Source organism: Neophocaena asiaeorientalis, unplaced genomic scaffold (assembly GCF_003031525.2).
Source record: "Neophocaena asiaeorientalis asiaeorientalis breed wild unplaced genomic scaffold, Neophocaena_asiaeorientalis_V1.1 scaffold197, whole genome shotgun sequence".
NCBI classification, from domain to species: Eukaryota; Metazoa; Chordata; class Mammalia; order Artiodactyla; family Phocoenidae; genus Neophocaena; species Neophocaena asiaeorientalis.
Genome location: NW_020174703.1, coordinates 6,111,944 through 6,139,209, shown reverse-complemented (window position 1 = coordinate 6,139,209; position 27,266 = coordinate 6,111,944). Strand labels below are relative to the sequence as shown.

The 27,266-nt window shown below is 39.5% G+C and overlaps 1 protein-coding gene across 3 annotated transcripts in view; it reads left to right on the top strand.

Moving 5' to 3' along the window:
• ABI3BP (ABI family member 3 binding protein) overlaps positions 1–27,266 on the top strand; it is a 260,060-nt gene that overhangs the window by 66,596 nt on the left and 166,198 nt on the right. For all 3 annotated transcript variants that reach the window (XM_024759291.1, XM_024759292.1, XM_024759293.1), the window contains exon 3: positions 23,856–23,924. In XM_024759291.1, coding sequence (XP_024615059.1) covers positions 23,856–23,924 — 69 coding nt within the window. The remainder of the gene's footprint in view (positions 1–23,855; positions 23,925–27,266) is intronic.

Below are 27,266 nucleotides of genomic sequence, written 5' to 3'. Positions count from 1 at the left end.
TATATATATATATATGTACACACAAAACAGAAAAAGACTCACAGATATAGAAAACAAACTAGTGGTTACCAAAGGGGAAAGGAAAGGGAGCAGGAGCAAGGGATTAAGAGATATGAACTACTACGTATAAAATAGAAAAGCAACAAAGATATATCATACAGCAGAGGAAATTATAGCCATTATTTTATAATAACTTTTGATGGAGTATAATCTGTAAGAATACTGAATCACTATGCTGTACACCTGAAAGTAATATAATATTATAAATCAACTATACTTCAATAAAAAAAAATCCAACAACATTGGGTCAAACATTGCTCACACCACATCACTCTGATCTCTTCTGCCTTCCCTCTTCCACTTTTAAGGATCCTCATGATTATATTGAGCCCACCTGGATAATCCAGGCTACTCTCCACATTTTAAGGTCAGTGGATCAACAATCTTAATTGTATCTGCAACCTTAATTCTCCTGTGTCATGTAACCTAAGGTATTCACATGTCCTGAAGATGAGGATGTGGGCAGTCTTTGAGGGCTATTATTCTGCCTGGCACAGACTGTATGTTTGAAATTTGTGTCTCTATTCTATTCCCTTTCTGCTACCAATTTACAGTATGGTCATTCTCAATTCTGTTCATCTGTAAAACAGTAATAAAGTCTATTTTTCACAGATGTGCTGTGGGCATGTTAGTGAATTCATGATCATAAAGTGATGAGTTGAAATCCCTTGGGTCCAAGTTGCAAGAGCAAAGAATTTTTATTTCTTTATGGAAAAAAAGTGTCACTTATAACCCCTCTTCTTACTTTATTCTGTAAGAGGATAGTAGTATTTCTTCAGTTGCACCAAACTATACCCAGATATTGTAACTTACTTTCGTTTTCGAAACAAATATTAAGTGTCACTTTGTTTGACTCATTCCACTTCTTGATGTGTTTAAAAGATCCCACCACTGAAGTGAGAAGCTGTTGATCATTCAGAAATATTGAAGTTAACGTTTAGTGATATGTGGACTAAGACTCCTACTAAATAATCATTTAGAAGCATTTCTACATTTATTTTAATATCTATCTATCTAGTATTGACAGAGGTATTTTCAAAAGTCACTTGCTGCTCTTACATGTAAAAATAAAAACCATAAAATATTCCCTTTTGCTATTTTGGAAATTAAAATTCATATGAAACGTCTGTAAAACTTTTACTTCTGTAGAATCTTCTAAGATTTTTGTAGATTAATTGGAGCAGTAGAAAAAGTAGTATTTTCCCAGGTGACTATTAATAACCATTAATGGCCTTGAGTCCTGCAATGATGTGCTAAAATATGATTCTTACATAATAGATCTGCTAGTTTCCCATAACCTTTTTTTCCCACATCATGAATGTTCTCATTTCTGGCTTACACATTCAATTTTTGCTTTGTTACTTTTATGTTCAGCTGTTGGTAATTTTGCAAACATCCAAAAAAGGAAAAAAATGAGAATTTTTTGACATTGAATCTTTATAGACTCATACTTCATGATGTTCTCTTGACCTCTGAAAATACTTTAATCAACGTCACCTGGGAAGGAAAAAGTTACATTCCATCTGTTTTGTAGAGCAAGTTAAGGAGTTATTTTAGTATCCTTACTGCAAGAAAAGCTTAAATTGGAAAAAAGTCATATATGTTTATCACTACCAGGAATTCTGACTTAAGGATTTGTCTTCCAACCAGGTGTTAGGACTTCAAAGGGATCTAAGAGGGCAAATTGCTTAATCCTCATGTTCTCACAGCTGCTAACCTTTACATTCACCGCCCTAAGAGAGCGAGTTTCTCACACTGAGCCTCTCAGTTACTCGCCCTGGTTGCCATCTTGCCGGTAACCCCTCAGAGTGATTCCTGCTAGGGAGGAGGCGGACGCGATACCGATAGCCCTGAGGTGCTCTGCCCTGGAGAGATCCTGGACCAGAATGCTAATATCTACATTCTAGGAAAGATCCTTCTCTGCCTGGAGAGGCAGCACCATGTGGGGAAAGAATATGTATGTTTTCAGGGAGACGGACCTGGGTTCAAACTCAACACAACTACTTACTATGGAGTAGTTCTGGGTAAGTCATTGAACTTCTCTCAGTTTCATTTTTTTCATCTATAAAATAGAAAAATAATCATTCAGGAGTGTTGTGAAGACTATAAGTTATTTGTGAAGACTATAAATTATGATAAGACTAACATAAACCCTAGCACAGAGTAGGTATGTTTTATAATTTTTGTTAGTTGCTATTATAACAAACTGAGTGGTTTTAGATAATATACCGAACTTTCTGAGCTTTGTTTCAGTTGCTAATAATGAATGGACTAAATCACTGGTAAAGTTTTGGTCAGCTCTAAGATTTTAGCGCTTAGATTAAAAAACCTTAGTCTAAGTAATAGTCCTGTGCTTTCATTTTCTGTGTTGTTTATTGGAGGATGCAGCGTCAGTAAAATTGCAGAGGTAGATTGTTTTAGCAGAGCTGTCAGTAACTGAAAAGAAGTAACCATACTACTGTCTATCGCAACTAAGAAGTGTTTTCTTGGAAAGGATAACTCCCCAAACTGATTAAGAAACCAAAGAAGCAAAAGCTAAGACAGTGACACAGCACTCTTGGCGCACACACAAGTGTCTTCCATAGTCACCGTCTTTTAGTCCTAAAGGGGGGATTCCCTTTCAGTGCAATTGGCTGAATAGTGTTGTCAGGTGACTCTTATTAGAGTTTCACAGCCGTGGCCTCCAAAGGAGAAGGTGAATCTTTGCAAGAAACAGCTGAAAGGGTTTGGCATCCCTAGATTTCACTTTTCTTGTCTCTGTCTTACAAAGCAATTTTTAGCAAGAACATGGCAAGAATTTTGACCTCTCCTACTAAATATAGATCAAAATAAGACCTTGCCACTGTTTCATTTATTTTAACGGATGGTAGTTTTATCTTAACAAGTTCAGGCCAAACTTCAATCATCAGTTTCTTATTCTGACATTTCTTGCTTTTATTTCACTGGGGAAAATTAATTAAAAATTTTTTTGAATAAAATTTATTTACAATGATTCAGATATGAAAATTATATGCTTATAAGTGCAATTTATATTTCTCTATATTATTAACACCCCTTACAAGTTTTACCCTTAATTTTTACATTTGTATAGAAAGCAAGAGCAAATGCACAATTTTCTCTCATCCTTGCAGCCCTTAGAACTTCAGCTGTCCTTTTCTCTTCATCATAAAAATATTTAAGCATGCTCTATTCATGTTTATGGAAGTGGGATGAAATACAAAATAATAGATATTCTACTGTTTACTACAGGGAAGGATAAATATTACCTAATGACAAAAAACGAGTGAATATTTATTGTAAGTGCCACAAGGAAGGTGATGGTGGATTCACTGAAGAAAAATTGGAGGTTGAAAATAACTGAAGGAACTATATAAGGAATTAATTAAGCTGAAAAATAACTAGTGAAAATGGGCAAGGTAAACTAACAGGAAGAAAAGATACAGTGTCAGCCATTGAAGCCAGCTAAGTTCTCCTCATCTCTGGCAGAATTAGCAAGAGACTGAGTGGAAAGAGCAAAATAGCCTCCTGCGGTGAATACAAGGTAGTCCCAAAATGCAGATGAGAGATATGATAGTTATGCAGGGGTAGGTAGTAGTATTAGTGCCCTTTTACACATAAGAAAACTGAACCTCTGAGAGTTTTAAGTAAACTTCCCAAAGTGCCTCAGATGGTAAATAGCACCAGGGTTTGAACCCAGGAAGTCTGGCTCAAGAACCTGAGCTCTGAAACACTGCACTCTACCGCCTCTCAAAACGTAGGGAATTTTATCTGTTCTTCTACAGCGGAAAGTACACACAAGCCCTTGATTTGTTGCTTCTATAATGTCCTTTATTTTATTTACTTCTTTTTTTTTTATAATGTCCTTTAAGTAGTAAACAGACAGAAAGGCCATGTATCATGGAAGGAGCCATTGGCTACCTAACTCATTAAGGTTTAAATGAGTTAAAATATGTAAAGCAGTTCCTATGTCCCCAAAACTTGGTCTCTTCTACCCATACCACCAACATCATCTTTCTTTATTGTAAGCTGCCCTGTCAAGCCCTACTGCCCCTACTCTTCCTAAGGCCATATCTGGCCAAGGAAGGCAACATTTTTATCTCTCTCCGTGAATATCCTAGAGGCTAAGCATTTTCTTTGACCATCATTCTTAATAAATTGCTATTTGTTTTTATTTTGGTGTATCTAGTCTGTTCCCAGACTCTATACAAATAGAAAACTCCCAGGAGCTAAGGACCCTAGAAGCCTTAGATTTCTTTTTCAAGTCCAATGTTGTCATAATTTAGAAGCATGATGAATGAATGAATGAATGGGTGAGAGTCAAGGGAGAGACCCAGGAAGTCTGAAACAGCTGTGGGTCACATTTAAGATGCTTTTTTCTCTTCTGTTTAAAACTATTTCTTACTTAGTTCTTTCTCTGGAAATGGTTTTATCACTGGGAAGTATTTGGCTTTAAATAGTCAAGATTAATCCAGATTTTTCATTAAAATAATAGGAATCTCAGAATCACTTTATTTTCCTCCAAGGTGCAAAATTTAGCAGAACTTGAGTAAGCTTCAAAGGGGAATTTTTAAAGAAATTGGCCTAGTGGGTACCAATTTCTTAATAAATGTTATGCCACCACTGAAACAATTCGCCATGAGTTTATAACAGAAAAGCCTTGTTTGATAACATATGCCTATTTCACCTGTTTTAAGATAAAGATAACATCTTTTCAAAGTTCTATTTTTTATAAAAAAAGATAACATCTTTTCAAAGTTCTATTTTTTCTATCGGATTCAACTATAATGTTTCCATGGTCTTCCTGATCTCACCAAACAATAGATAAACTGTCTCCAAATTTATCATTTCTTGGAAATACAATAAAAGAAACTCAATATTCTTATATAAAGCACAACAATTTTTTTCAAAGGTATTGCACAGTGCACTGAGACCAAAATCTAACTTTAAAAAATTTATTCTTAATTATTTCTAGAAGGGTTCCCCCAAATAGCGTATGGCCCTTTTGTCATGGGTCAAAAGTATACCCTGTCCCAGATTTATGGCAAGAGGCTTGTTGATGAGAAGTGGTCTTAGAAAGATAGCTGCCAATAGGAGGATAAATTAGAGGGTTATCTGGGACAGATCCTAGATAATGTTTAGACTTTGTAATTTCCTTTACTTTTAGGAATGCATCTCAAAACCAAGGACTACAATCAAATCCTAGTTTCCTAACTACCCATATATTATTTCCTTAAACATTTTACTTTCTCTGGACACAACACTCTGTCACATACTGATCCCGTCTGAAGTGCTATGCCGCGAGCGCCAGCATTTAGTCACATTCTGGTTTGGATTGTTCCATTTTCATGATTTTGTTTTTGTTTTCACTAGTCTTGTCTCACCAACCAAACAGCTGCTCAGGGTGAGAGCTGACTCTCACCATCCCTCGTGTACTCCATGATCAGGGTCAATAGATCTGTGCGTGTAGGAAATGACTCCCCAGAATTTGCTGGGAGTTTGCTGGGCAGGTCTCCCAGTCAACACAATAAAGTCCCTCTTTGCCTGGGGTAGAAATCTCTAGGAGAAAAAAAATGATGTAACTGGCTTACAGCGTTGACTCTACCCTATTTCTCAGGCCTGGTTATGGTTTACACCTGCTGTTCTGGCTTAATTATTAATGACGCTCCCATTTCTCTCAAAAGTGTTCCAGTTTAGTTGAAAAATTATGTGCATAATACACACATGGGAGAAAGCCTTGAATTCTTAGCATCGTCCCCCAGTCTTTCATCACCTGATTCCAAGCTAATAGCTCAGCCTTTTCTCTGCCACTGGGGGTACTGCTCAAGGAGAAGAGGTTTGCCACAGGTTTGCCTGATGCATTTCACGAACGAGGCTGAGGGCATAGTAGCTGCTCACCAAATGCTGGAGTGGAAGTTTTCACCAACCCACGAGCTGATGCTTTAATGTCATTGGGCACCTACAACATGCTGGGCCAAGGGCTTTACAGAGATGGGTCATTGATTCCTCACAGCAACCCCTTGATGCAGCTACTATTAGCATCCTCTTCTTCCCAATGAAGACAGTAAATCCCTGAGAAGTGAAGGAGTCTGCAGGTGGCAGGCTGGCTCTAAAGCCGGTGCATTTGACTACCATGCCATAGTGCTTTCCCCATGGCGTCTAAGTGTTATGTAACCTTTGAACCCTACGTACAAACTCGTCTCCTGGGAATTATTCCTGACCCCTCAACCCCCGCATGGTAACGCTGACTGAGCATTTAAAAAGAAAGAAAACACCTTGCCGATTTGAAGGCTCTGGTTTACCACCTAATAGTTAACATGATCTAGCTTTATTATTTGAAAGGAAAATATCCAAAGTCCCAACTTTTCAGTCATATTTCCTGTAGAGATAACATTAAAAACCTGATGCACTCGCTGGAAAATGTGTGTGTGTGCAGGCTCTCCAACAAGAGCAAGCCCTTGCCAAACATTAAACAAGTTCACAAACAACACCCTACATTGAATTTCTCTGTGGGGTGCACATATAAAACGCAGGCAAGGAAAGAACTACCGGCAATGAAGTCAACAGTTTTAACGTCTAACAGGTCTCTAAGCCAGGAAAGGATGGGTACTGGCTGTGGCAGCAAGTGGTAGGAGAAAGAGTTCAAGTATTGGTTTCCAGGGTCAGGGAGAGAATTTGTCAGTGCTTGCAAGTGAGGCAGGGTTAGCTTGGGACAGTGGCTGAGTGAGAAGCTCCAGACTGAACGCCAGGATGACAGGAAATGAGTAATTACCTGGTCCATCTGGGTTGTGGTCAGGATGCGGGGAGGGATTGGGGATGGAGGGGCAGGTCGAGTGTGGCTTCCTGGGCATGTGACCAGTGCACTCAGAGGAGCCCTGCAGTGAAGTTTAATGCTTTGCTGTCTTGGAAATTTTAGTAAGCTTACTTTTCAGTTTTATCTCATCAGTGAGGTGGGATGGGACAACGGTGTGTGTGCTGAGGGCTTGGCGCCTGGGCTCTTGTCTTTGTCTGCCACTCCCTCCCTTAATTTGCTTCTCAACTGCCTGGTCCCCCACCTGCTGCTGTAGGCCTTCCTCTTCCCACCTCCACTTAGCAACTACTACTGCCCTCCACCTTCCGCAGGGGCTTGGGTGTGGATGCAGGGAGGGTCTGGTGGGCACCTCCCCCCCTTGGTGACATCTGGCGGGATGTGGTGGCAGCAGTCCCCGCACTGGCTGGCAGTGGCACAGTGCGTTAGCTTCTTTCCCACCCCCATTCAGGTAGCTCTGTCCCAGGACTGAGGTTACAATCCCTTGGGGTCTATGGGTTCTGATGGTGGGCCTTTGGGAAAGGGAGACTGGCTTTTTTTGCCCTGGGGGCTAAGGTGTGGGGTAAGGTGCTTTGATGCTGAGGCTGCCTCTGGTGGGAAAGGGTCCCACACAGTCAGGAGAGAGGGGATGGGGGGAGGTGAGGGTTTGCACGCCTCCGCAGGGCACAACATGAAATAGCCAGTAAATACCATGACAGGTCAAGACAGAGTCCATGAAAGAGAGAAAATGTTTTATATTTTGGTGTCTTTAATGTTACTTTTAAAATAGCAGATCCATCGTTTGATTTTTGCATTGATTGGGGTCATAAACTTACGTAGTAAGCACCAGGCAAAGTGTGTATTTTCAGTAGCTTCGCCTCCGCAGCTCTCACCGAAATTATAGGAAAACTCTCAGGAAAAGTTTTCAGCAATGTTTTCCACATTGAAATCTGTCGTTGAAATGCTCCTCTATTTGGAAAAAGGGTGCATCTTTCCTTCCAGACAGCAAACTGAAGAGTGAAGGAGTGTGGCAGAGCTTTCGGGGGTCCACCTGACAGTGTTTAGGAAAAGCCCCTTTGAACCTCTTCCTTCCACCTCCACCTTTTCCACGCCCTCTCTTCTCATCAAAGCTGGGTTGTCATCTCTTATTTAGAGGCTTCACTCTGCAGCACAGAGATGAGGGGCTGCTTCTCACTGCTGCCATCTGTTCTGAACATACATACCAACATGAGCTTCATGTCAGCTCCCTTCTGTGGTCTATGACTGAACATTCTAGAATCCCACCAATGGCAGATGCTCCTAGTCATTTTTGCATTAGCAGTTGCTCTGCGGTCCAAGGTGGCTGCGCCTTTTATGGATTGTTTAACCTTCACCATTGTCCCACCCTGCTTGGGCGCCAGGGCCCTCAGGCTGCCTTTTAAGGGCTGAGAGAAACCAGAACTGTCTCGGAGCCCCAGGGCACAGCAGAATGCTTCGTCAAAATGGGCATTTGTTCATTTTCCAAGTGATTTTGTAATGTTTAACAGAAATAAGGCCTGAACAGTGATTAGTAGGATTTCCTTTAAAATTTGGCTTAAATTACTTTTCAGGTGAAAGGTAAGGATTATCCTTACACACAAAACCACATACTATTTATAAGAAAGAACTTCAAAGGAAAAAAATATCAGTTCTACAGATAGGCTCCTCAAAGACGAATTCAGTGGTTGAAGTTTACCTGCTTTTCAAAAGATTATTTGCTGTTGCTGACAGCTATTTCCCAGACCTATACTTATTTTTCTTTCCTTTCTGCAAAGCATCAAACTTCCTCCATCTTTACTCCAGCCCCAGGCAATAAAGGGGTAGAGAAAAAGATTCGTTCATTCTTTCAGAAAATGTTTGTTGTGCAATTACTGTGTTTCTAGGTTTAAAGGTACAGAAATGAACAAAATATGAACTGAATCTGGGCCAGATCCCACGTGATCCTCAGCCCACATCTTCCTGCAGAGGCTTAGAAATACTCTAAAAGGTGGAGGACTTTTATCTGTGATGATTTATGATGCTATAGACGTTCATTTTTATGTACAGCTAAGGGCAGGGTACTAGTAATCTACTTAGTGATTTATTAAAAATTGCTAAACTTCTGTATTCATAAATTCAGTAAGCATAGTAAATTTAGAGCAGAACTGGCACTACTTATAACTACTGTCTTCTATTTGGACTTCTGGCTTCCATGAGGCTTTGCAAAGCTATGACTTAGCAGGATTTCCCCAGTTTTCCAGAAAAATGCCCCAGTAGTGTTTTTCCAAAAGGGACACTGAACGTCCTGAAAGGATGTCAGTGATATTCCTGAGTTGGTCAAGACTATCAAGGGCCACTGTTAGAGCTTGTTAATATGTAATTACTTTAGGGTTACTTAATTATTACAGATGTGTTTTGTGGTGAGCTTTGTTAACGCTACCTTTTGACAGGATACATCTGTTACCTCAGTGATATTTGAGCTTCTCATTTTCTAGTAACCAGGCTTCAGAATGGATGTGGACTTCGGTTCAAATACAAATCATATGGGCTTCCCTGGTGGCGCAGCGGTTGAGAGTCCACCTGCCGATGCAGGGGACGCGGGTTCGTGCCCCGGTCCGGGAAGATCCCACATGCCGCGGAGCGGCTGGGCCCGTGAGCCATGGCCGCTGAGCCTGCGCGTCTGGAGCTTGTGCTCCGCAACAGGAGAGGCCACGGCAGTGGGAGGCCCGTGTACCGCAAATACAAATCATTTGTACCCCATTGCTGAAAGCAGTTTGCTGCTGTGGTGTCAATTTGTTATCCTTACTTGTCACCGGAATGTGAGAATGGGGGTGGGCACAGGGAGCAAGGTTGGTTACAGGACTGAAATTTACAACTGCTTAGAGTAGCCTTTCAAGCCATGAGTAGACAAGTAGCATTTTATGGTCTTTTTACCTTCCAACCCCCTCACCAGACTGCACCCCTCTCTCAGCGAGACTGCTCTCTTCCAGCCCTCCTTCATGGACCAGCAGGTGAGGGAACAGTGTCTGCAGCACGGGCAAGGCAGCTGAGACAGAACTGCAGCACCAAGGGCCCCCCTGAAGCTCTGTTTGCTTACCCGCAAAGTGGCCGCACTTAAGATTGTGCTTTTTAAGAACTGAATAGCCCACGAGTGGGACTCTCTGCCTGGGCTTAAAACAGAAGGAGGCTTTTCAAGGGTAATTTTCAAACAGACATTACTCAGTGTTGATGAAATAAGGCACAGGAGCTGTCTGCCAAATGTTAGAAGATAAAGGGAATACTTAAATTTGGATTGTACCCCTCAGGTCAGATTACAGCTAAGTGTGGCATGTGGATGCTTGCAGATGCAGAGAAAAACTAATAAATTTCTATATGGAGATTTCCATGACCATAGATTTTTTTTTCAGGTTTTGTGGATGATGTTGTACTTAATAGAAGTCTTATGATATGCCACATTGATTGCCAATAAAATAGTTACCTTAGCTTATCAAATCCTAAAGTACCTTTAACTATAAATCATACCACTATTTTATATAAATCTAAGAAAGAATAAAGCTGCTGATTAATGACACTGCTTTTGCATCCCTGGGGCTTGTGAGGGAGCTTCCTTTGACTCATTGATACATAAATTTAATTTAACATCTTTATTGGAGTATAATTGCTTTACAATGGTGTGTTAGTTTCTGCTTTATAACAAAGTGAATCAGCTATACACATACACATATCCTCATATCTCCTCCCTCTTGCATCTCCCTCCCACCCTCCCTATCCCACCCCTCTAGGTGGTCACAAAGCACCCAGCTGATTTCCCTGTGCTATGCGGCTTCTTCCCACTAGCTATCTATTTTACATTTGGTAGTGTACATAAGTCCATGCCACTCTCTCACTTCATCCCACCTTACCCTTCCCCCTCCCCATGTCCTCAAGTCCATTCTATACATCTGCGTCTTTATTCCTGTCCTGCCCCTAGACTCTTCAGAACCTTTTTTTTTTTTAGATTCCATATATATGTGTTAGCATATGGTATTTATTTTTCTTTCTGACTTCACTCTGTATGACAGTCTCTAGGTCCATCCACCTCACTACAAATAACTCAATTTCGTTTCTTTTCATGGCTAATATTCCATTGTATATATGTGCCACATCTTCTTTATCCATTCATCTGCTGATGGATGCTTAGATTGCTTCCATGTCCTGGCTATTGTAAATAGAGCTGCAGTGAACATTGTGGTACATGACTCTTTTTGAATTATGGTTTTCTCAGGGAATATGCCCAGTAATGGGATTGCTGGGTCATATGATAGTTCTATTTTTAGTTTTTTAAGGAACCTCCATACTATTCTCCATAGTGGCTGTATCAATTTACATTCCCACCAACAGTGCAAGAGGGTTCTTTTTTCTCCATACCCTCTCCAGCATTTATTGTTTGTACTTATTTTTTTATTTTTTTGCGGTACGTGGGCCTCTCACTGTTGTGGCCTCTCCCGTTGAGGAGCCCAGGCTCTGGACGCGCAGGCTCAGCGGCCATGGCTCACGGGCCTAGCTGCTCTGTGGCATGTGGGATCTTCCCGGACCGGAGCACAAACCTGTGTCCCCTGCATCGGCAGGCGGACTCTCAACCACTGCGCCACCAGGGAAGCCCTGTTTGTAGATTTTTCGATGATGACCATTCTGACTGGTGTGAGCTGATACCTCACAGTAGTTATGATTTACATTTCTCTAATGATTAGTGATATTGAGCATCCTTTTGTGTGTTTGTTGGCAATCTGTATATCTTCTTTGGAGAAATGTCTATTTAGGTCTTCTGTCCAAGGGTTGGGTTGGGTTGTTTCGTTTTTTTGATATTGAGCTACGTGAGCTGCCTGTGAACTTTGGAGATTAATCCTTTGTCAGCTGCTTCGTTTGCAAATATTTTCTCCTATTCTGAGGGTTGTCTTTTTGTCTCGTTTATGGTTTCCTTTGCTGTTCAAAAGCTTTTAAGTTTCATTAGGTCCTGTTTATTTTTGTTTTTATTTCCATTTCTCAAGGAGATAGGTCAAAAAGGATCTTACTGTGATTTATGTCATAGAGTGTTCTGCCTATGTTTTCCTTTAAGAGTTTTATAGTGTCTGGCCTTCCATTTAGGTCTTTAATCCATTTTGAGTTTATTTTTGTGTATGGTGTTAGGGAGTGTTCTAATTTCATTCTTTTACATGTACCTGTCCAGTTTTCCCAGCACCACTTATTGAACTGTCTTTTCTCCATTGTATATTCTTGCCTCCTCTATCAAAAATAAGGTGACCATATGTGTGTGGGTTTATCACTGGGCTTTCTATCCTGTTCCATTGATCTATATTTCTGTTTTTCTGCCAGTACCATACTGTCTTGATTATTTTAGCTTTGTAGTATAGTCTGAAGTCTGGGAGCCTGATTCCTCCAGCTCCATTTTTCTTTCTCAAGATTGCTTTGGCTATTTCGAGTCTTTTGTGTTTCCATACAACTTGTGAAATTGTTTGTTCTAGTTCTGTGAAAAATGCCAGTGGTAGTTTGATAGGGATTGCATTGAATCTGTAGACTGCTTTGGGTAATATAGTCGTTTTCACAATGTTGATGCTTCCAGTTCAAGAACATAGTATATCTCTCCATCTGTTTGTATCATCTTTAATTTCTTTCATCAGTGTCTTATAGTTTTCTGCATACAGGTCTTTTGTCTCCTTAGGTAGGTTTATTCCTAGGTATTTTATTTTTGCTGCAATGGTAAATGGGAGTGTTTCCTTAATATCTCTTTCAGATTTTTCATCATTACTATATAGGAATGCAAGATATTAATGTGCATTAATTTTGTATCCTGCTACTTTACCAAATTCATTGATCAGCTCTAGTAATTTTCTGGTAACATCTTTAGGATTCTCTATGTTTAGTATCATGTCATCTGCAAACAGTGACAGCTTTACTTCTTCATTTTCTATTTGGATTCCTATTTATTTCTTTTTGCTATGGCTAAAACTTCCAAAACTATATTGAATAATAGTGGTGAGAGTGGACAACCTTGTCTTGTTCCTGATCTTAGAGGAAATGGTTTCAATTTTTCACCATTGAGAATGATGTTTGCTGTGGGTTTGTCATATATGACCTTTATTATGTTGAGGTAAGTTCCGTCTATGCCTACTTTCTGGACGGTTTTTATCATAAATGGGTGTTGAATTTTGTTGAGAGCTTTATCTTCATCTATTGAGATGATCATATGGTTTTTCTCCTTCAATTTGTTAATATGGTTTATCACATTGATTGATTTGCATATATTGAAGAATCCTTGCATTCCTGGGATAAACCCCACTTGATCATGGTGTATGAGCCTTTTAATGTGTTGTTGGATTCTGTTTGCTAGTATTTTGTTGAGGATTTTTGCATCTATGTTCATCAGTGATATTGGCCTGTAGTTTTCTTTCTTTCTGACATCATTGTCTGGTTTTGGTATCAGGGTGATGGTAACCTCGTAGAATGAGTTTGGAAGTGTTCCTCCCTCTACTATATTTTGGAAGAGTTTGAGAAGGATAAGTGTTTCTTAGCTCTTCTGTAAATGTTGATATTATGAATTGTGAAGCCATGTGGTCCTGGGCTTTTGTTTGTTGGAAGATTTTTAATCACAGTTTCAATTTCAGTGCTTGTGATTGGTCCGTTTATATTTTCTATTTCTTTCTGGGTCAGTCTTGGAAGGTTGTGCTTTTCTAAGAATTTGTCCATTTCTTCCAGGTTGTCCATTTTATTGGCATACATTTGCTTGTAGTAATCTCTCATGATCCTTTGTATTTCTGCAGTGTCAGTTTGTACTTCTCCTTTTTCATTTCTAATTCTGTTGATATGCGTCTTCTTTTTTCTCTTGATGAGTCTGGCTCATGATTCATCAATTTTGTTTATCTTCTCGAAGAACCAGCTTTTAGTTTTACTGATCTTTGCTATCATTTCCTTCATTTCTTTTTCATTTATTTCTGATCTGATCTTTATGATTTCTTTCCTTTGCTAACTTTGGGGTTATTTTGTTCTTCTTTCTCTCATTGCTTTAGGTGCAAGGTTAGGTTGTTTATTTGAGATGTTTCTTGTTTCTTGAGGTAAGACTGTATTGCTATAAACTTCCCTCTTAGAACTGCCTTTGCTGCATCCCATATGTTTTGGGTCATCATGTTTTCATTGTCATTTGTTTCTAGGTATTTTTTGCTTTTCTCTTTGATTTCTTCAGTGATCTCTTGGTTATTTAATAGTGTATTGTTTAGCCTCCATGTGTTTGTACTTTTTTTTTTTTTTTACTGATTTTTTCCTGTAATTGATATCTAGTCTTGTAGCATTGTGGTCAGAAAAGATACTTGATACAATTTCAACTTTCTTAAATTTACCAAGGCTTGATTTGTGACCCAAGATATAATCTATCCTGGAGAAGATTCCATGAGCACTTGAGAAGAAAGTGTATTCTGTTGTTTTTGGATGGAATGTCCTGTAAATATCAATTAAGTCCATCTTGTTTAATGTATCATTTAAAGCTTGTGTTTTCTTATTTATTTTCATTTTGGATGATCTGTCCATTGGTGAAAGTGGGATGTTAAAGTCCCCTACTATTATTTTGTTACTGTCGATTTCCCCTTTTATGGCTGTTAGTATTTGCCTTATGTATTGAGGTGCTCCGATGTTGGGTGCATAAATATTTACAATTGTTATATCTTCTTCTTGGATCGATCCCTTGATCATTATGTAGTGTCCTTCTTTGTCTCTTGTAGTAGTCTTTATTTTAAAGTCTATTTTGTCTGATGTGAGAATTGCTACTCAGCTTTCTTTTGATTTGCATTTGCATCAAATATCTTTTTCCATCCCCTCACTTTCAGTCTGTATGTGTTGCTCGGTCTGAAGTGGGTCTGTTGTAGACAGCACATACACAGGTCTTGTTTTTGTATCCATTCAGCCAGTCTCTGTCTTTTGGTTGGAGCAGTTAATCCACTTACATTTAAGGTAGTTATCAATATGTATGTTCCTATTACCATTTTCTTAATTGTTTTGGGTTTGTTGTTATAGATCTTTTCCTTCTCTTGTGTTCCCTGCCTAGAAAACTTCCTTTAGCATTTGTTGTAAAGCTGGTTTTGTGGTGCTGATTTCTCTTAGCTTTTGCTTGTCTATAAAAGTTTTACTTTCTCCGTCGAATCTGAAGGAGATTCTTGCTGGGTGGAGCCATCTTGGTTTTAGGTTTTTCCCTTTCATCACTTTAAATATGTCTTGCCACTCCCTTCTGGCTTGCAGAGTTTCTGCTGAAAGATCAGCTGTTAACCTTATCGGGATTCTGTTGTATGTTATTTGCTGTTTTTCCCTTGCTGCTTTTAATATTTTTTCTTTGTATTTAATTTTTGACTGCTTGATTAATATGTGTCTTGACATGTTTCTCCTTGGATTTATCCTCTATGGGACTGTCTGCACTTCCTGGAGTTGATTGACTATTTCCTTTCCCATATTTGGGAAGTTTTTAACTCTGATCTCTTCAAATATTTTCTGTCTCTTTCTTTTTCTCCTCTTCTTCTGGAACCCCTACAATTCGAATGTTGGTGCATTTAATGTTGTCCCAGAGGTCTCTGAGACTGTCCTCAATTCTTTTCATTCTTTTTTCTTTATTCTGCTCTGTGATAGTTATTTCCACTATTTTATCTTCCAGGTCACTTGTCCGTTCTTCTGCCTCAGTTATTCTGCTATTGATTACTTCTAGAGAATTTTTAATTTAATTTATTGTGTTGTTTATCATTGTTTGTTTGCTCTTTAGTTCTTGGTCCTTGTTAAATGTTTCTTGCGTTTTGTCTATTCTATTTCCAAGATTTTGGATCATCTTTACTATCATTATTCTGAATTCTTTTTCAGGTAGACTGCCTATTTCCTCTTCATTTATTTGGTCTGAGGGGTTTTTACCTTGATCCCTCATCTGCTGTGTGTTTCTCTGTCTTCTCATTTTGCTTAACTTACTGTGTTTGGGGTCTCCTTTGCACAGGCTTCAGGTTTGTAGTTCCCATTGTTTTTGGTGTCTGCCCCCAGTGGGTACGGTTGGTTCAGTTGGTTGTGTAGGCTTCCTGATGGTGGGGACTAGTACCTGTGTTCTAGTGGATGAGTCTGGATGTTGTCTTTCTGATGGGTAGGGCCATGTCCGGTGGTGTGTTTTGGGGTGTCTGTGACCTTATTATGATTGTAGGCAGCCTCTCTGCTAATGGGTGGGGTTGTGTTCCTGTCTTGCTAGTTGTTTGGTGTAGGATGTCCAGTCCTGTCGCTTGCCGTTTGTTGAGTGGAGCTGGGTCTTAGCATTGAGATGGAGATCTCTGCGAGAGCTCTCACCGACTGCTATTACATGGGGCCAGGAGGTCTCTGGTGGACCAGTTTCCTCAGCTCAACTCTCCCGCCTCAGAGGCACAGGCCTGACACTTGGCCGGAGCACCAAAACCCTGTCAGCCACATGGTTTTCAGGATGTCTGAGGTCTTCTGCCAGCATTCAGTATGTGTTCTGTAGGAGTTGTTCCACATGTAGATGTATTTCTGATGTATCTGTGGGGAGGAAGGTGATCTCCACATCTTACTCCTCTGCCATCTTGAAGCCATCTCCCGATACATAAATTTTATATTATCTATTTTTTGTAAAAACAGATGATTTTATTTTTAATAAATTCTTTGTTAGAATAGCTTTATGTTTAAGAAAAGTTGCAAGTATAAGACAGAATTTCTGTGTACTTGACATTCAATTTCTCCTATTCACATCTTAGGTTAGTATGGTACATTTGTCACAACTAAGGAACCAGTATTGATACATTATTAGCTAAAGTCCACAGTTGATTTGATTTCCTCCATTTTAACCTAAGATCTTGTTCCATTCCAAAGTCCCATGCAGGACACCACATCACACCTAGTCATGTCCCCTTAGGCTCCTGTAGACTCAGTCTCCCAGACTTTCCTTGGTTTTGATGACCTTAATGGTTTGGAGGAGTCGTGGTTAGGTATTTTGTAGAATGTCTTTCAGTTTAGTTTTGTCTGATGTTTCTTCTCATGTTTAGACTGGGGTTTAGGGGAGGAAGAGGTGTATTACTTTAAAAAAAATATTAAAAGGAAAGTAAGCAAAAGAAAAATTACTGCTAAATATTCTTCACCTTGAGAATCCAACTCTCATGCCTCACCCTTCAACTCAGAGCTATCGGTAGCCTTGTTTTTCTACCACATCACTCTGTGCCAGCATGAACAGTGGTTAGGCCATTTTTTAGAAACACTGCTCCCCTGGGTTTCCTTCTAAATCACTGACCCTCTTCAGCCAGGTATTTTATTTATTTATTTATTTTGCAGTACGCGGGCCTCTCACTGTTGTGGCCTCTCCCGTTGCGGAGCACAGGCTCCGGACGTGCAGGCTCAGCGGCCATGGCTCACGGGCCCAGCCGCTCCGTGGCATGTGGGATCTTCCTGGACTGGGGCACGAACCCATGTCCCCTGCATCGGCAGGCGGACTCTCAACCACTGCGCCACCAGGGAAGCCCCCTCAGTGTTGTTTTTAAACGTCCAAATCACGATAGAAACAGTCTGGCCTCCTTTTTTTTTAATCAAAAATAAACCTAACTACTGACAAAAGGTGTTTATGGACTGTCTTTAATAGGCTCAAAGTTACTTGGAAATTGATTTTGAAACTTCTCTCTGGGCCTTGAACAGTGTCTGGGATGATGTCCACCTTCCCTGATTGAGTCCAGAGGGTCCCAGATCTTTAAAGCAAAACGGTGAGAGCAGAGTGGTGCCTGGCCCTCTCCTGCTAGAGTAAAGCCTGCACACCCTCTACAGATCTGGTCTCTGACAGGATGTTTGCAAGCCAGCTGTCTTTAGCTTATGGAGAAGGTGGCTGTTTGTATATTGTGATTTCAGGGACAGAAGAAAGGAATTAGGAAGGGTGCTAGGCCAAAAGATTCTCCCCATTGGTTACTTGATGCCATGTATATATTTAGTAGAGGACATATGCTTGTCTTTTATGTAATTAAAATAGAACAGATCATGAGTAGGGGTAGTGTATTAATAGGAATTCACTCATGCTAAGTTGTAAATAGTTGCTTTTGTGATCCTCTCTAAGAACAAATGAAAATAAGATTGATGAGGATTACCACATCTGGTAAAGAGATAGTCAAAGAGGGAAATGGACATGGAAGCTTAAATCTGGGGCCTTCATAAGCAAGTTTGTTCTAACTCACAATTCTGGTAAGCTTGGCTTCAGGTGTAAATATTCCAGTAATGCTTCCAATCCACTGCCTTGGTTTATATATTCCTATATCATTGGAGTAAAAGAATATGTAATATAATTGGTTACATCATTCTTTGTTTATTTTCCTAATCCATGTCTCAGGCACTCAATAAAAATGCTGAAGCAGGTTACAAAATAAAATCCTAGTGTAACATTTAAAAATATTCAGTAATAAAAGGGACAGAATAATGAGGGTTCAATATTCTGATAAAGCCAGGGAGTTACTCAACAGAAATGTATGTTTAGGGTCCTGCATGTTTAAAAAACGTGGTTCAGATATTTTACAGTAGGTTTTATCATATTGAGGAAGTATTCCATTAAATCCATATTAATTAAGAATTGATGTTGAATTTTGTCAAGTGCCTTTTCAGCACTTGTGGAAAGCGGTGCTTTCTTTTCTCTTTACGTTCCTGGAATAAACTACACTTGGCTGTAATGTACTATTATGTGCTGCCAGATTCAGCTTGTCAGTATATTTTACAGGATTTTTTGCATTGATATTTGTGAGCAAGTATTGTTAAAGAAAAATTATTCAGTGACACTTGTTAAAGATGGTAAGGAAGACTTTATTCAAGGGGGAGGGGGTTCTTGTGATAGATACAGGGAAAATTGCAGTGTTGTCTTGTAGTGAGGGAGAGAAATTGGGCTCAACTCCAAATATAATAAGGAAAAGTGGGAATTATAGCTAAGGAGCAGAGTAGGAGTGAATGGATGGAAAATTACTAAAAGGAAACATCAGGGGTCAGGGAGGATTCTGGCGAAACTGACCTAACAGGGTTCTTGATGAAGACAGGCCAGGGTGATCAGTTATCATCTGTGAGATGGAGGGTGATGAGGAACTTGATTGGATACCAAGTGTAATCAAGTATGGAAGATGGCGGATTCTGGCTCAACGGTCTCAGGATTTCTGCTCTAATTGGACAATGCAGAAATGAACACAGAAGCCCAAATGTCAGAGCCTAGTTGAGCAAGAGCTCAGAAGAGCCTGGTAAGAGTTTGGTCAAGAGAGAGAATCTTTGTCAGGGTGGGGTGTAATTTTCTTTTTTAGTGAAATTTTTGCATTTTGAAATCTTTGCTTGCTTTAAAAAAAAAAAAAAAACGGTTTTGGGCTTCCCTGGTGGCACGGTGGTTGAGAGTCTGCCTGCTAAGGCAGGGGACACGGGTTCGAGACCTGGTCTGGGATGATCCCACATGCTGCAGAGCAACTGGGCCCGTGAGCCACAACTACTGAGCCTGCGCATCTGGAGCCTGTGCTCCGCAACAAGAGAGGCCGCCATAGTGAGAGGCCCGCGCACTGCGATGAAGAGTGGCCCCCGCTTGCCACAACTAGAGAAAGCCCTCGCACGGAAACGAAGACGCACACAGCAAAAATAAATAAATTAATTAATAAACTCCTACCACCAACATCTTCTTTAAAAAAACAAAACAAAAACGGTTTTGAACATTTTCCTTTTAAAATATGTCCTCAGGGCTCTTAGGACACAAAATTCTGCTTTTAAGAAATCATTATGGCTGCTAACATTAAATTAGCACTTTCTGTGAATAATCATTACTAAAACCTCTATGAGCCCAGGTACTATGAGTTTTCAATTTTGCATGTGAGGAGCTAGGTGCACTGATGTTAAGTATTTTTCCTTGTACTAGCAACTAGCTGAGCAAGATTTGATTGCAGGCTCCAGGGTCCATGCTCTTACCCAGAAATTTAGTCTGTGATGAAACCAAACTGTTAAAAAGATGACAGGGGTAAAGTACATTATTTTGTTTGTTCAGGTCCCTTACTTGATTTCCTTTAGGATCATCCTGGCTTATTTTGTTTCTTTTGTGGAAACTCTCATGGCAGGAAAAGGAGAAAAAACCTCACTACGACACCATCCTGAAGTAGTGTGGCTTGCAATGCAAATGTCCCCTAACAAAAATGTGAGAATTAGGATTTTTTGAGCAGAGCGAGTATGGGAAGATTATTTGTGTTACCAAAAAATCTAGGACTTTATAAAGAATTTCAATAGTAGATTTCCTTAAACAGGAAGCTGTCTGTATCCTCCACCACAGGGCATTCAAAATATGAAGCAAATTAGATTTAATTAGTCTGCAACATTGTCAGGAATGGAAAAATTGTCAAGGTAACTGCATTCTATACATTTTCTTAAAATTTCTTAATAATACACATTCTCTAAAAAGTAGTTGATTTTGGCATGTGTTGCCAAAATTTCTGATCAGGCTACAGTGTATATATTTCCAGGCTGCTACAAATCCACAAAGAATTTCATAGTGCAGAACAGAAATAGAAATCTTGTTTTTCAGTTCTATTTTTCCACGTCTGTGTTCCCAGCTGAGCGTAAAGACTACTGAGATGCGTGAATTTGGAAGTTTTTAATGAGAGTGAGAGCCAGCATATGCACCCAAGTCCCGACATCTGTTCCAATTTGTAATTGGCTGTAACAGCCTATGCTCTATGCAGAGCGACTGTGATCATAACAAAAATTACGTTTAAATTGCTCATGTAACCATATGTCTCGGATCATGGCACTGTCTTTAGCTTCTATGTGTGTTATTTTTCTTGTATTTCAGACCTTTTTTTAAAAAAACACTGAGGTATAGTTGAATTAACGTGTATCAAGGAAGGAAATAAAAGGCTAACTCTAAGAGACTCTGCCACAATGAGAACAATTTAAGAAAAATGGGATTTAGCTTTGTTTTCTAGAAGTGAGTTCCAGAGACTTATTAAAAGGGTATTTTGGGGACAAGATTAAGAGCTACATAATTTGCAGGGCCAAGTGCAAAATAAAAACACAGGGTCCATGGCTCAAAAACCAGGAAAAAATGTCATTAAATGTACTAAAATATAAAGTTTTTTCCACAGTTTCTCAACTTGTCATGGTGCTATTTTATTTGCTATTTAAGGTCATTTAAGTAAAGAAAAATGACGAGTAAATTCTTAGTATTTCTTTATATTGTGCAGTGCTAGTTTTAAATGCAAATGTAAGATCCTTTAAGTCCTAAGCAGAATCACTAAAATGACACAATTTGTATTTTGTAGTTCATGCATACGTACTTTATTCTTGCCACACTAGTGGAAATGCACAGAACTCAACTTTTTTGATACTAATACCCTCTGCCTTCCACTTACGAGTGAGGGAGAACTGGAAACAAAAGGAAGCAGGGGTTTCTCTAGCTTTTCCTTTCCCTCTGTGTCCTAATTTTCAGCGTCAGTGTCTTGCTAATACAGGAAAGGAACATGAATAAGAAAGGACATGATAGGATTCTTCGGTCATTTTTGTTTCCTAAAATGCTGTTGCCTTCTTTCTGCATTTGAAGCAAGTTCCGGTTCAAATGGAAGTGTGACCTCACAGGGCTGTCAGTTTCCCTTCCACAGACCCTTACTCAGTGGTAGATATAATATGCTTACCGTATTTGACCTTTGAGTCTTACTGGACTCCCACACGACATGGGCCCTTTGGAATGCTATGCTAATGGGTACCTAGAATGCTATACATGGATGGAAGGAAGTGCAGACATGCATTATTGTTCTCATCTGCTCTGCTCACACTCATGCTCCATTATCCCATTGGACAGCCCTTATAAAACATGAATTCAAAGATAAAAGTATTAAGAATTTCATGATGGTGACAGCAGGATATTAAACCAAGCGTGGGACCCTTCTGAACATGGGGCTCGTGTGACTGTACATGCTGACCCTGCCTCAGTGACCTCATCTACAAATTGGGATGAGAATAGTTCTTGTCAGGTAGGATTGCCATGAGGAGTAACTAAATTATGAATATAATGTATCCAGCACATAGGAAGTACTCAACACACAGTAGTTTCTTAATACCTATATTGCTCTATATCCCAAATAAAATCAGGAAATGGTTATTATGTTGTTACTAGAGAACTTGATTTAAGTTGAGCTTTTCCTTATATAAGCTCCACTAAGCAAGATATGCTTTCAAACACATGAGACTGAAACACAGCGAACGCTCCTTTATCTGTATTGTGGTTATTAGGAACCAGTGCGATCGATGAGCAAAGCTCTGAGGTCAATTCAAGAGGTTACCTGGTTTATCTTTTGCAGTGGTAATTACTGCAGCAGGTTATAGCAAATAGGGCCTGGTGAGGTGTCCAGGAAAAAGACAAAGCCTTGAGTCATTAAACATGGTTGAAGGCCAGGTTGTCTCTGGCTGAGAATGAGGTCAGCCCCATAAAGCCTTGGGCTTCAAACACATGGAGGGGAGATGTTTGAAAGAAAACAAAGACGTGAGCTCCGTCTGAGCAAGTAGGAGTGAACTGTGATTGACTACAGCATCCGGATAAAGTGTGGTGTAGAATAAGTTCCAGGATCCAGAGTTACTGAAGAAATATTGTAGATAATACACATCAATCAATTGATTAATCCAATAGAGCTGCTTATAAAATGCTATTTTATATGCCCAGAGTGTATTTGGCTTATTTATACACTGTGTATAGACCAACCATTCCTCTTTTTTTTTTTTGCCGTACGTGGGCCTCTCACTGTTGTGGCCTCTCCCGTTGTGGAGCACAGGCTCCGGACGTGCAGGCTCAGTGGCCATGGCTCACGGGCCCAGCTGCTCCACGGCATGTGGAGCAGCTGGGCCCGGACCGGGGCACGAACCCGTGTCCCCTGCATCGGCAGGCGGACTCTCAACCACTGCGCCACCAGGGAGGCCCCAACCATTCCTCTTGAAAACATCAATTTTAAAAACTTTGATAAATTATCAGCCCCTGATTGAGTTAACACATATTGATTGTCTAAATATCATTTTATTTAAAACCTAAATATTTTAATTTTTATTTTTTTTACTGTCCACATTTTAATTTTTATATTTTTAGGTTGTTAAAATTTATTGAAGTGTATTTGATTTACAATGTTGTGTTTAATTTCTTCTGTACAGCAAAGTCACTCAGTTTTACATACACGTATTCTTGTTCATATTCTTTCCCATTATGTTCATCACAGGATATTGAATATAGTTCCCTGGGCTATACAGTAGGACCTTGTCATTACTATTCAATGTTTTGATGAATACAGACACCTGTGTACCTTAAAATTGTCAAGATACCAGCCCACAGATTTCCCTCATAAAACCTCAATCTTTTTAAAAGAGATTCTCTATTTTCCATTGGTATATTTTAGGTGAAAATTATACCAACTTAAATTGTGATTTTGTTTAAAAATTGTTCATGAAAATGATTGATTGGATGTGATAACAGACTGAAATGCAAACAGGATAAAAAAAATAGGTAGGATGTTATGAATATTCAGATTCCCAAGAAAGTGAGCAATTTCAGATCATTCAACAGGTGAGACTCTTATGTCCTGCACAAGTATAATTTTCCTTCTCTGACTTTGAAGCACCAGACTGACCCTCTGTGAGGAGTAGGATAACAAAAGAAATATGATCTGATTTTTAAAAAAGTCTCTTCGCAGAGCAAAGGACTGATGAAAATGTGGCATGAAATCTGTGTCTAGCATAATTCTTTTAAGACTTCTCCCTGACTCCTGTCCATGGGGTTTTGAAAATCTGGATTTAATTTTCATTTTAAAAACTTAATGGCCTGGACTATCCCAAGAAATTTGAACTTTCTGAATTCCTGGGCCCTCTCACCCACCCGTGCTGTGGTTACGATGACTAAAGCTGACTAAAGCTGGGAACACTGAGTCAGGAATGGGTTTGCTGTCGTGAACTCTGTTTGTTCGCAAAGAATCTTACTGATAAATAATGTTACTGTTTCCAGATGCTGAGCCTAAATATCTGATAGTCGTGCGGCCCGCTCCTCCTCCCAGCCAAAAGAAGTCATGCTCAGGTATTTTTGTTGATTTTTTTTTTTTAAATTAACTTTAAAGCATGCCTTTTCGTCTCTTTTCTACCCACAAAGACCACGTGGCTTGGGGATGTCTCAGGAATATAGGTTAGAAGATGTACCATGCCCAGCAGACCCCCGTCAACACAACCCTGCTTGGGGAGTAGCATAGCCTGGTGGGAGAGGCTCTTGGGGTCTTTTCCAGCCTCACCACATACAAACTGTAGAGATTGAGGCAAATTATTGAACCTCTCTGTGCCTCCATTCTGACGTATGGTAGGGTCTGCGTGAGGATTAAATGAGTCCACAAATACACAACACGTAGGACAGGCCTGGCCCAGAGCAAGTGCTCATTTAGAGTTAACTAACTCATTTAGAGTTAACTCCTGTTGGCCTGTCTCTATTTTGTAATGTGTGAACTAAAGCCCGCTCTTGTGCCTTTCAGATTTTTTAGGGCAAAATTTGATGTCTAACCTTTGCTGAAGGAAACTGTTGACATTTCAAAAGCATAACTCATTTACGTGTGTGTTAAATGGGTTGGAACTTGGATTTTATTTACACCTCTTCCTTCTAAATCTCTTGTATTTAGTCAAACATAGAAAATAGGACTTCTTTCATAAAACAGCAGTGCAACACCCATCTTCCCAGGGCTAGGGAGACTTAAAACAGGAAAGTAGATACCATATGTATAAAAAAGTAGAAACATTTCTGCATGACTAAGGAAGATTAAAATCCTATGTTGTCCTGGGACTTCCCTGATGGGGCCGTTCTGCCCACCAATGCAGGGGACATGGGTTCGATCCCTGGTCCAGGAAGATCGCACATGCTGCGGAGCAACTAAGCCTGCGCGCCACAGCTACTGAGCCCACACATCCTAAAGCCCATGGGCCACAACTACTGAGCCCATGTGCTGCAACTACTGAAGCCCGCGTGCCTAGAGCCCATGCTCTGCAACAGGAGAAGCCACCACAGTGAGAACACTGCATAGCACGATGAAGAGTAACCCCCATGTATAAAAAAGTAGAAACATTTCTGCATGACTAAGGAAGATTAAAATCCTATGTTGTCCCTCCCCTCCTTCTGTTGGTTTCCTTTTCTTTTTCTCCACTCGCCACCACTAGAGAAAGCCCGCATGCAGCAACGAAGACCCAACGCAGCCCCCCCAAAAAATCCTATGTTGTCCCAATTTCACTGCTAAAATTTCTTCTCAGATCAAATAAGGAAGCCGTTGCTATTACGAAGGACTGATAGAACTATAAATATGCTTTTAACATCTGATGTCACATCTTACTACTCTAGATAAAGTTGATCATAGTACTTTTCTTTTTCATGTTCTAATGTGAACTGTTCTCAAAATAATTATTTCCTAATCATATTTGTCTTTTACAGTACTCTGGTTGCCACACAGAAAAAAGGATCTTTCTTAAAGGGATGAGAAGGGTTGGGGGAGCGTACAGATATTCACATACACTGAGCAAAGGCGCCCTTTGCAGCTCTGTATTCTGTCTCCTAGGTGTATTAGCCATGCCTGGTTACCAGAAATCAGTTGCCACTATCCCCTCCCCTCCTTCTGTTGGTTTCCTTTTCTTTTTAGAGAAGCAATAAATGGTCAAGTATTTTGAGAAATACAGATCCTTTTCCTTGACCTCTTATATTATCCCAAAGTGCAAGGAAAGTTTCAATCAGTACTTACAACTTACTGATGGTAGTTGTCCAGGCAGCTTTCCATACACTTGAAAAGAAATGTACTCTCATCAATATTTCAAGTTTCTATTTCAGAATATTTAACAATAAAGTCAGGAAGCATGAGTATGGTTTTATGGGATTCTGGCTTCATAGTCACTGAAATTTTTCTTAATATGATTATAAAACAAATATACAAAAAGAAGTAAGGAAGGTCAAGAGAGTGATTACAACTTAATAGCATTTTATAACTTCGTTTCATTTGGGGGCTTCTGTGACGCTGGCCTTAGAGATTATTTTTCAGTATGATGACCAACACAGGAAATTGTTTCATCCCACTCAGGATATAATACCCCACCTTTCCTTTCAGGCAACAGATATAATTTTTGTTTTTATAATCTGCATTTAAGAGTGATGTAATGAGTCATGGATTAGCTTCCATTCATTTTATATTTGTATCTGCCACATAAATTTTAATTATTTAATCATTTTTAAAGTAAGATCCAAACTTAGTGAAATAATTATTTGATAGTCATGTAAACCTTAGGTTCCTTGGGGAAAGAAAAATGTACCTTTTTTTCTCTAAGTGGCATTATCTTCATACATTGTGAGCCAAGCCAGTGATATAGTAAAAAGAAAAGTAGATTATAATTCAGGAGGCCTGGATTTGAATCTTAACCTTGGACAACCTTGAAACTACTCTGGGCCTTGTTTTTCATCTATAAAATGAGACAGCTGTGTTACGTGAGTGAGTGAAAATCAACGCAGGGGTGGAAAAAGACTTATCAGAATCACCTCAGGGCTTTTTCAAACTACAGGTGTCCCCCACCTTTATCTCTGATTCTAATCTGCCCTCCTTGGGGGCCAAACTTGAACCCTTTGAATCATAGATAAGGTACTGTTGCAGGTGGATCTGGACAGATTTTCAGAGAAGTATAGTTGCATGTTTGCAAGTGATTAAACAATAACCATCTTTGAAAATTATTTAAGATATCTTTTAAAAATTCATCTATGTCACAGTGAAGTAACTTTCCACCACTAGGTTGTGTATATTCTTGTTTCAGAGGGCTTTTCCGCTAGAATAACAACTTATACAACTTAAATCTGACAGAAGCAGCAGTCATGGCACAATTTTCAAGGGTATTTGGTTCAGATAACCTTAGCTAAGCTCATACAAGGGGTGCCCTCCTACCCACCTTCTAAAGGTCACAGGCCATTTTGCTGTTTGGCTCACACTACAGTAGATGAAGATAAAATTTCTTTTTATAGCAAATATACGTAGTATCATGAAATGAAAAAGAGAATTAATGGAAATACAAAGCATATATGTTTTACATTAGTGCTGCATAATTTTATTAGGTCCCATTGGATTTTTAATTAATCCTATTAGATTGTACCCTGATTTCTTTTATGAGCCAGTGTTGGTTTCCATGGTTGAAAATCTTCCCGCCTCTTTTTCACTCTCCTCCCATGCCTGCAATTTCAAATATTTTTGAAAAAGCAAATGTCTGCACCCCCGCCACATACTTGAAAAGAATCTAGAGTGGTATATCAGCATCACTCTTAGCATTGCCCCAATCCAGTTAGTCTTATCTGAATAACTGTGCTTCCTGTATTATTCGTACTCTTCCAGCAGTATTAAAAATGTGTGCACCTTTTCCA